This window comes from Garra rufa, chromosome 10 (assembly GCF_049309525.1).
Source record: "Garra rufa chromosome 10, GarRuf1.0, whole genome shotgun sequence".
Lineage (NCBI taxonomy): Eukaryota > Metazoa > Chordata > Actinopteri > Cypriniformes > Cyprinidae > Garra > Garra rufa.
Window position 1 is genome coordinate 29807082 of NC_133370.1, and position 11839 is coordinate 29818920.

General features: G+C 36.2%; 1 protein-coding gene across 1 annotated transcript; it reads right to left on the bottom strand.

Annotated features, from left to right (window-relative positions):
- Positions 1-1110: 1110 nt before the first annotated feature.
- LOC141344076 (transcription factor Sox-14) lies at positions 1111-1779 on the bottom strand. Its single transcript, XM_073848811.1, has one exon. It carries the CDS (start codon positions 1777-1779, stop codon positions 1111-1113), a length of 669 nt encoding a protein of 222 aa, XP_073704912.1.
- Positions 1780-11839: the final 10060 nt, after the last annotated feature.

Genomic DNA, 11839 nt, shown 5'->3' on the forward strand with positions numbered 1-11839 from the left:
CTTTAAAATCTGAAGAACCTTTCTGTTTCACAAAAGGTTCTTTGAGGCATTATTATAAAAAGGTAGGAAAGAGATAGTTCTTTACACAACCTTTGACTGAATGGTTCTTTGTGGAACCAAAATGGTTCTTCTATGGCATTGCTGTGAAGAACCTTTTTAAGCACCTTTATTTTTAAGCGTGTAGGTTAAATATGCAACCTTGATATTCTCTATATTTGTAATTAGAATATCAATAGGCTATGAATGTATTACATTAGACCGATAAATGACAGAGATGAAATAACCTGAAAAAGATTTCAGGATATAGGAGGGAGAAAAAAGCACAAAGGCAATGCAAAGAAACTGCACTTGTTGACACCAAGAAATGCCAAAATCTGACTTTATTATGAAAAACAGAACAATCATTTACCTGGACAACTGACAATTTGTCTTACAATTGAAACACAAATATTACAATGTTTTTTTGCCTTGAGGATTTCAGTCACAGCTTATGACTGCTGTCACATGATGTGTCATACAACAGCCTGTATATGAATCATAAAACTAATATCAGTAATAACTAGAAATAATTAAAGGTCAAATACTTTGTATACAGTAAGTTGACAGTTAAATTGACAGTTAATTTAAAACAAACAACGGTTTAAATTGAAATTGCTAAAAATACCTACAGATACTGGACACTTTCACACATCAGCAGGTCATATGAAAGTAGTATATAGGCTGTATTAAAAATAGAATTTGTATTTTGGTTGTTTTTGGCAATTTAGCAGAAAGAAAATGTCGCTCCATTTATTTATATACAAATTTTCAAGTAATGTCACAATACGAAGATATTCAAATCGACACTCGATGTCAGACGTCTCATTGTGTTAAAATTCATCTTTGGCTCTGAGCAGTAATTATATTATTTATAATTATACAATAATACCAATGTGAAAACAAATGTGAGATTCCATACATACAAACAAAGAAATAACATTTTTATTATAATAAATAATACATATAATAAATAACAGCACTTGAACTTAAATTGAGAAAAGACCAGTCGGTTTCTCTCTTTTAAAAACTTGCCGCGATACTAATGCCATTTTAATGACTTTAATGACTGAGTCACAGCGCCGTGGAGCTGATTGCATTCTTGCTCATACCTGGGAACACTAAATAGGCAACTGGAGGTGTGAGACTAGGAGAAGACCAGGGCGAACAGTTACAGGGCAGTAGGTATCCGGGGGTTGCAGGTGACAGGTGAGTGTGCGCATACTGACCGGAGCATCCCAGACTCCCGAAAGACCGGTGTCCACTCTGATAGCCAAACGCTGAAGAGAAAGCCAACGAGCCCGGGGTTAACGCAAGTTTCTCATGTTGAAAAGCAGTTGTAGGTGTGGTAACAGTTGACCGGCTCGGCTGCATGAAAGGATGTTGTAGAGGTCGTGGTTTGTCCAAATCTGAGAATTGTCGCTCGCCGTGATGCGGTAAAGACAACAGCGAACAGTCTTTCCTCAGAAGCCCTTTAGGTTTGCGTCTCGGTCGGTATTTGTAATCTGGATGCTCTCTCATGTGTTGGGCGCGTAGTCTTTTGGCCTCGTCTATGTAAGGTCTTTTTTCTGACTCGGAGAGCAGCTTCCATTCGGCACCGAGTCTCTTGCTGATCTCAGAGTTGTGCATCTTTGGGTTCTCCAGTGCCATCTGTCTTCTCTGACCTCGCGACCACACCATGAACGCGTTCATTGGTCTCTTAATGTGCTCCACAGACTGCTTCACCATGTTCCTCGAGTTCATTTGCTGCTTTGCGTCTCGGAATAGCCTATAAAAAAGTTGCTATAACACCTGAAAGTCTATTGAAATCATTTGTGGAAAGAAATGATTCCTTTTTGGTTTGATTAGCTTAGGTGAGGTGAAATGTGCAGCGCTGTTTAAAAGCACAAATTGTTTTTGCTGCTGAAACTGAAGTGTTTGAGAAGGACTGCTTGGTTTGTTTCAAATCTCCGAGAGTTTCAAAGAAAGCTTTGCTGGCTCTCGCAACATCATCACCTTTCCCGCCCAATCAGCGCGTGAGCGACATAATACATTTACAATGAGACCAGAAAGAGTGGTTTTCTGCGAAAAAAGACGGCTCAATGAAATTAAAATGACTTTGATGCTGCCTATTAAAGTTTTGGTAAGCCGCTCTCTCAAAATACACAAACACACAGCCAGATCTTACACTGTGAGGAGGACGGTATTAAATGCTGTCCTTGGTGCTGACACATTATTTACGACAATAGCTGTCATAGGCATGATGACATGCCAATGAACTTTATTTTTAATCAACAATTTAGCCTTAAAGTTTTATGAATGCATAAAGGCAAGCGTGTCTTGTAGAAGCCATTGCCATTTCCTTTACAACTATTTTTTTCTTTTAATTACATTCTTGGCTCAGCTAGTAGCTGTCAAAAGATTCATCGCGATTATCACATCCAAAACAAAAATTTTGTTTACATGTGTGTGCACTGTGTATATTTTTATGTGTATATAAATATACACACATGCATGTATATATTTAAGAAAAATGTTGTGTTTTTATATTAAATATACTAAAAATATTTATATATAATTACATGTAAATATTTTCAAAGTATACTGTATGTGTGTGTGTTTTTATATACATAAATATACACATATATATTACGTAAACAAAAATGTATTTTGGATTCGATTAATCGTGATTACTCATTTGACAGCACTGAATGTACCATTTTGAGTACTACAAACATTTCACCTATGCATAATAATGATCAAATAATTAAGTATTTCATTTATAATGTTACAAAAGTTTTTTTTTTTTTCATTAAAAGGTTTTATTTTAAACTTTGTTTATTAAAGTACCCCGGGAAAAAAATCATGAAGCAGTTGTAAACTGCTAAATCGAAAGCTTAACTGTCACCATCCCCTCTGTGGGATGCCCAAGTTTACTTCATTTTGCAAATACATCCTGTTCTAATCATGACAAACTATATATTGTTGGAAAGGTCTAAGACTCCTGTCATGTAAATGTAGGGATGAGACCAGAAACAGAGGTGAGTAAAATGTAACAATGTTTTATTGTACAAGTTCAGCGAAGAGATGAAACAGCAATAGCAATGGTGGAATGATAGGCTTATCTGATAGCCCTTATGAAATGGGTAGAATACAGTCCTTTGGAGAGATGCAGGTTCAACGACTGAGGAGAAGGTAGTCCAAGACAGTAGCACGTGGTCTGGGAGTAACGTAGGGATGTGAACAGTAGACCAGACCAAGAGTAACTGAAGAATTGGGCTATTTAAAGGGTGTGGTAATGGGGATCAGGTGCTTCCAATCAGAACTCTGGTGATGACGATCGAGTGGGTGGTGCTTCAGGTGCTGTGGCAGGTGAGGGTGGCTGATGTGAATGCCTGACAGCTCCTAGATATTTTTTTTTAAAAATTGCGTTACAAATTATGTAGGAAAAACAGATTTCCTTGTTGCTTTTTCCCTATAACACTTTAGAAAAAAAAAAAATATATACACTGTAAAAAAAAATCCGTAAAATTTACGGTAAAAAACTGGCAGCTGTGGTTGCCAGAATTTTACCGTAACAAATACGGTAGCAATGTTTTACATTTTAAGGTTTTCACTTAAATTTACAGGTAAATACCGTAATTTCATACTAAAAACCGTAACTCATATAATGGTAATGTACCAAATTTTTGAAGCACTGAAATCTGTTTTGTACCTTTGTAATACAATGATAACCACCAAAAGCGGGTGGTGATGACAACATCACATGAAGAACCAAAGTCCATCGCACGGAGGTTTTAAATAATAACATATACAGAAGGTGCACAGTGTCATTCACACAAACACTAAACACCATCATGGTAACACACATAATAATGCAATAATGAAAAGAAAATAATGCAGAAATAATGCAAAAAACATTAATTTAACAACATTAGATGTAACATACAACCCTTATGTACAAAACTGCCAAGAAAAAAATTAAGATGACGTTATTTCAACAACAAAAAACATCAAATAAAAAAATGAAATTCAGAGAATTCTGGGAATGTCAATTTACGGTTATTCACTGTAAATTTTACGTTCTTTTTCACTTCCAAAAACGGTATACTACCGTAAAATTAAATGCAATGTCCAACACAGTTTTTCACCGTATATAGAAGGGGAACTTATCGTTAACCATTTCACAGGTTTTTACCGTAGCATTTTTACAGTTTTTTACCGTTAAATTCACTGTCATTTTTTACAGTGTATATATATATATATATTAGTTGAAAACTTAAAATCTCAAAATTCATCCTTTGAAAGCCATTTTAAAATCAGACATTGCATTAACATGGGAAATGTACAGTCATGGCCAAAATTTTTGAGAATGACACAAATATTAATTTTCACAAAGTTTGCTGCTCAACTGCTTTTAGATCTTTGTTTCAGTTGTTTCTGTGATGTACTGAAATATAATTACAAGCACTTCATACGTTTCAAAGGCTTTTATCGACAATTACATGACATTTATGCAAAGAGTCAGTATTTGCAGTGTTGGCCCTTCTTTTTCTGGACCTCTGCAATTCGACTGGGCATGCTCTCAATCAACTTCTGGGCCAAATCCTGACTGATAGCAACCCATTCTTTCATAATCACTTCTTGGAGTTTGTCAGAATTAGTGGGTTTTTGTTTGTCCACCCGCCTCTTGAGGATTGACCACAAGTTCTCAATGGGATTAAGATCTAGGGAGTTTCCAGGCCATGAACCCAAAATTTCAACGTTTTGAACCCCAAGCCAATTAGTTATCACTTTTGCCTTATGGCACGGTGCTCCATCGTGCTGGAAAATGCATTGTTCTTCACCAAACTGTTGTTGGATTGTTGGAAGAAGTTGCTGTTGGAGGGTGTTTTGGTACCATTCTTTATTGATGGCTGTGTTTTTGGGCAAAATTGTGAGTGAGCCCACTCCCTTGGATGAGAAGCAACCCCACACATGAATGGTCTCAGGATGCTTTACTATTGGCATGACACAGGACTGATGGTAGCGCTCACCTTTTCTTCTCCGGACAAGCCTTTTTCCAGATGCCCCAAACAATCGGAAAGAGGCTTCATCGGAGAATATGACTTTGCCCCAGTCCTCAGCAGTCCATTCGCCATACTTTTTGCAGAAGATCAATCTGTCCCTGATGCTTTTTTTGGAGAGAAGTGGCTTCTTTGCTGCCCTTCTTGACACCAGGCCATCTTCCAAAAGTCTTGGCCTCACTGTGCGTGCAGATGCACTCACACCTGCCTGCTGCCATTCCTGAGCAAGCTCTGCACTGGTGGCACTCCGATCCCGCAGCTGAATCCTCTTTAGGAGACCATCCTGGTGCTTGCTGGACTTTCTTGGACGCACCCGAAGCCTTCTTAACAGTACAGTGGAAAATTTTTTTCGGGATTAAGTTAATTTTCATGGCAAAGAAGGACTATGCAATTCATCTGATCACTCTTCATAACATTCTGGAGTATATGCAAATTGCTATTATAAAAACTTAAGCTGCAACTTTTTCCAATTTCCAATATTTATGTAATTCTCAAAACTCTTGGCCATGACTGTACATCAAAATCATATTACAAAATGTTTTCGTTAATGAATTATAAAATGTATATTTGAATTCTTAATTTTCACGTCTCTGTTCAAAAATGGCAGTGACAGTTAAGGGGTTAACTTTATTTATTTATTTATTTTTTTTAATATTGATAATAATACGAAATGTTTGAGGACCAAATCAGCATATTAGTGCGATTTGTAAAAGATCATGTGACACAGAAGACTGAAGTAATTGCTGCTGATATCAGCTTTGCCATCACAGAAAAAAAATGTTGTAAATGTGATGTTTTTATGCATTAATGTGGATGGATATATTCATGCTGTTACGGAGTGACACATTATTAAACATGGTCAAAATACAGGCGGGGTCGAACACCGGCAAACAGTTACACAGAGGGCAAGACATAAGAGTCATCCAAGGACAGGCGAGGGTCGAACAACAGCGAACATAATCCAGGGGGCAAGGCAAATGGGTAATGCAAACAGACAAACTAGAGTCCAAAATGGCAAGACAAAGAGACTAGATACAAGAATTAACTTTGACACAGGAAACTTGGAATTACTCAGAAGGGCGTAAATGTGGCTTACACTAGGAGAGTGTTAAACGCTCAACAATACTCCGCAATCTGAGAAGGATCTGGGTGGGTGTAATATAGTTTGTGTGTGATTGGTTACAGCTGTGTGTGTAATCAGCACAATGGATGATGGGAAATGTAGTTGGGTGTGACATGCAACAGTTTGTGTTGTGTGAGGAGTCAATGTAAAAACATCTTGTGGCGAGCGGACGGAAAGCCACGGACTGGATTCATGACACAAGCATTTGCTATTAATTATATCGCTAATTATGTCACACAATGCTTTCCTAGCTATAACATTCTTAAAGGGGTCATGACATGGATTTTTATTTTATTTTAATATGTTCCTTGAGATTGACTTATGTTAATAAAGTTTTTTGCACAAAAAAACTGTGGAGAAATGATTATTTTCAACCATCATTCTGACCCTCTGTCTAAAACGACCTGTTTTAAGGGGCGTGTCCTTTAAGGCTTCTCAGTAATCGGCCACTGCTATGATTGGCTAACATCATTGCATAGGAAACAGTATCAATGCCCTCTCGCTATTGCATGTGAGTATTTTGACAACATGACCAAAATAAAACAGTCATTTCAGACAAAGCATTATGAAACCATTTACTTACAGTTTGTGATGCAGCTGCAGTCAGATCTAGTACCGCTTCATCTTTCAACAAATGTTTCTTTGTAAACTCTCCATGACACTGTGCCTCATTTACAAAACAACATGCTCTGAAGTACAAAAGAAACATGCCATTTAAAATAAACTATCCACTTGTTCTTTGCACTAGGATCCTTTTGATGTCTGTACAAAGATGTGAACGAGCTGTTTAAACCAAACACGTTAAAGCGAACTTACTTCCACTCCATTTGCCCAATGGACGTCAGACTCAAGCGCGTGGACTGTCAGAAAGTGAATGCGCATCTGTATACTGTATCCAGTGTAGACAAAATAGCGGCAGTGATTGTAATTTCTATTTGCTTTTGATGCGACTTAACACTCGCATTCAGCGTAATCAAATGCAATCAACCATTAAGCACTAAAACAACTTAAACAATAAAGTTTACCTGTCGTTAATTATGTCACACAATGCTTTGCTAGCTATAACGTTTTTAAGGTTTTTTAACATTTATTTGCACAGCTGTTACAAACGCAAGGCACAGAACTTAAGAAGAAGTGTTTCTCCAAAATAATCATAAATTGGTGTATAAATGATGCACTAAAAAAATACAACAAAATATAACCAAGATGTTTTCTAAGTTCACTCTGAACTAATTGTGATCTGGTAAAAATGCAAAGTGCATGAGAATGACTGAAGTGTAAAAAAAATGATTTGTCCAAAAAGGAACATCTTGCAGACGCCTGGATATTCTGGCCAAGGATAAGCATGTTAGCCATGAATAATCCCTCCATGTCAGAAAAAAAAAGATTCCCTTCTAATGTATGTCTCGAGCCCACTGCTTGTGTGAATTGTTCAGATAAATGAAAGGAGCGTGAACTGACCACAGGACAGCTGGTGATTTGCTGTGTCCATCATGAGATTTTATTTCCTGCACTGAGGGATTTTTGACACGGGGTGGCACTGATCATGCTGTGAAGCTGATTGCTTTTCATTTGCCTTTTACAGGTAGATAAAATAGCCATTGAAGGAGCTATCAAATATATCCTGCTTTTAAATGCCTTCTTTTATTGCCTCAAACGAAAAGTAGGATGAAAAGAGTTTAAACCTTTAATGTAAGACACTTCCCTTTGAAATGTCAAATTAAATGTTTAGAACACATAATTTAAATAAGAAATCATATGTAATATGTTACCTTTAAATAGTTGGCTAATGAACCAGGTAAAAAAATGTAAGTGCAATTTTATTATCATATAGTTTATAGCTGTGTTCTGTATGTATTTGGATGCATTCTACAGTCTCAAAAAGAGAAATTAAGTGCGTATGACAATATGTTTCCTGTGGAGAGTGATTAGCAAGACTATAGTTGCCAACAGCACAAATTGACCAGGCTAATCTATTCTTCCTCCAAGCAAAAGTGATACTGTACCCCAGGACCCAAAATATAATTTCCTTTATATATCACAGTAGACTATCTTTCAGCTTTAGGAATTTAGGAATAGATGGAAAACACAGTTCTTAAGAAAAACTTACGTCACAATTTGGTCAGTTAACCAGATGCGCGGCCATATTGGCAATACTCAGGTATAAACAACAGCATGGATTTCACAGATAATATACTACTAAACACATTGTTCTGCTAAGTTATGCTGTCTCAACCATAAAAGAAAATGTGTGGAAATTGCTAAATCATATAGAGAAGGACTTAGTAAGCAAGAAAGGGCACAATATTTTGACAAACTGAAGTTAAGGTATACATACATACAAGCAGTATTAAGATATTAGCCTAATATTTCACCTTCCTGACCCAAAATTATAAGAACAAACACGAATTTTGTCAAGATTCTTCCCTTGGAAATACTGGTTCAATTTGGTCAACCACAAACACCTTTTGGTCCTCAGACAGTTTTTTGCACTCTTCTCCTTGATTTGTTATAACTTTTGGCAGTCTATAATACTCCAAATGTTTTTCCCAGACTGACCGATTAGTAAAGCCCAAAACATGACAATAATTGACCATCTCCAGCAGCAATAATCAGCAAAATATTTGTTTTGTTCGGTTCAGTGGCGTTGTTTATGTTCAGAGCCGCCAATATGGCCGATTGATGACGCATCGTTAAAACACTCTATTGACAGGTACAAAAGGAGTAATAATAATAATCAACAAGATGTGTGTAGCTATATAGGTAAAGTAACAAAATACACTGTAATAAACTGTACTTAAATGTCAGAAAACGTATGAGTGTGTAAATGGTAAAGTATGTGAAAATAAACATTTGTCCGTTTTTTCTGAACACGGAAGTCTTGTCCGACTAGTCTCTTGTGTTTCTTGCTAAATTAATGTATTTCCGTTATTAGTCTCATAGTTTCATCACTTCACAGTGTCACAATGTACAGTAGCTCACCTGTCATAGTTTAATGAAGCAACATGAAGCGATGCACGGTTAGCTGCATTGAAAACAGATGAGGGCACATATATGCAGGTCCAAATTGTTTGGTTTTTCAGCATTTTTGTGTATTTGAACCCTTTTCTAACAATGACTGTATGATTTTGAGATCCATCTTTTCACACTGAGGACAACTGAGGGACTCATATGCAACTATTACAAAAGGTTCAAACACTCACTGATGCTTCAGAATGAAAAAGTTGATTTTTACCATTTTGAAATCCATTCAGCAGTAATACCACGCAGCACATGTGCAAATGCTAAACTAGCTGGGAACTCATTTCTGATAATACTCCGCCTGCTTCGGCCATATTACGGCAGCAAACTTCCTTGACTATTACGCCAGAATGGAAGTGTAGTTCCTAATCTTATCAGCCTAGAAACTCGCAGCTTTGCATTTCCACCGCTCTTAGTACACGATATAACTACAGAAGAGTCAAGTTTTAAATACAACAAATATGGAAACTCGTTGGTCATTTTTGAACGTGATGCTATTGGTCTAATAGGATTCAATGATCTATGCTAAGCTATGCTAAAAGTGATATCGCCAGAACAGGAGAACGGCTGAATGGATTTCAAAACGGTAAAAATCAACTTATTAACTCGGGGGGAGTTGGAGAATGAGCCTATTTCCAAAAAAAGTGGAGTGTTTCTTTAAGATCTCAAGGGTGAAAACTTTTGAACAGACTGAAGAGTTGTACATTTTTCTTATTTTAGCTAAATATCTTTTTTTTTTCAATTAGTACTGCTTTTCAGAAGATACTTACATGTTTCCCAGAAGACAAAATAAGTTAAATTTACTGTGATCTTCAAATTTCAAAAGTTTTCATCCCCTGGCTTAATGCATCATGTTTCCTTCTGAAGCATCAGTGAGTGTTTGAACCTTCTGTAACAGTTGCATATGAGTCCCTCAGTTGTCCTCAGTGTGAAAAGATAGATCTCCCAACATACAGTCATTGTTGAAAAGGGTTCAAATACACAAAAATGCTGAAAAACCAAAGAATTTGTGGGACCTGAAGGATTTTTCTGAAGAACAGTGGGCAGTTTAACTGTTCAGGACAAACAAAGGACAACTATCTGAGTTTTTTCTCTTGTGGACTATATGTACACGTCTTTTATTTGAAATGTCTTTTTCAGGTCAGTACTAAATAAAAAATAACATGCATTTTGTATGATCCCTCTTATTTAGCAAAATTTGCAAGGTGTATGAAAACTTTTGACTTCTACTGGACATAATTTGATATGCCCTCAAAAATTCTTTGACCACTCCAAATTATTTCAAGCAATTTCTACACTATGTTTTTTGTAAATACAGGCATTTAAGCATGAAATAAAACACTGATTACTCTCGGACCTTCTTCAGTGTAGTAAAGAGCTAGTGACACCTTCAAGCGGTGCATTTTGAAAACCTCTTCCAGAGCAATCCTCCAGATTTCCTCTGCTCTAAGGGGATAAAGCTTGTGCTTATTTTAATCATATTTGAGAGAAGTCAAGCTTTGCTTAATAGCCTTTCATGGAAATATTGGTGGTAAAAAATGTGTAGGACTGAAGGAGACAGCTCAAATCCTGAGAGGTGTCATGATCTGTCCCTAGCCACTCTCTCGTCCTTGTGAAATTAATACTGGAGATAAAGCCGGGGGACATTATTGCCTGCCTATCTGCAAGCCCCAAATCACAGCAGTCAGCAGTCAGTTAGAGACATTTCCAATAAGGCATTTCCACGAAAAGCACTAAATGCAGGCTAAAGACTTCAAATGTGCCACAGCAAATTAAACTGAGCTTTTACGTGAAAGGCGCCCTGTAAGCATTGCAATACTTACTCAGTGTGAGTTGATGGGGGATGTGCAGAATGCAGAGATGCAGTTTTTTTGGTGCCACATATCAGTGTCATATGTCATTACAGTTAAATATTTAATCTAGAAGGTCTTATTTATCTTCAGTACCTCTTAAAGAATCTTTGTTGCTGTGTATCTTGGTACTCTGCGTATGACCTTTTTTTGTTAGGAAAAGAAAATTTGAGTTTATGCAATTTTCTGTCTCTCAAGGTATTTTTGTGTGTGCATGAGAGAGAATAAGTCTGAGAATGAGAGAATGATGTCTAATCTAATATTTAGCATTTTGCATTTTCTAATGTATGTAGCTATAAGAGAGTTAAAGTACAGGCAGTTGTTTGAAAAAAAAAAACTGTTAATATTACACTTATTTACACTACCAGTCAAAAGTTTTTGAACAGTAAGAATTTTAATGTTTTTTTAAAGTCTCTTCTGCTTACCAAGCCTGCATTTTTTTGATCCAAAATACAGCAAAAGCAGTAATATTGTCAAAAATGTTTAATATTTAAAAAAAACTGCTTTCTATTTGAATATATATTTTAAAATGGAATTTATTTCTGTTCTTAAAGCTAAATTTTCAGCATCATTACTCCAGTCTTCAGTGTCACACGATCCCTCAGAAATCATTCTAATATGCTGATTTGCTGCTTAGGAAACATTTTATTATTATTATTATTATTATTATTATTATTATTATTATTATTATCAATATTTAAAACAGTTAAGTAATTTTTTTACAGGATTCTTTAATGAACAGAAAGATCCAAAGATCAGCATTT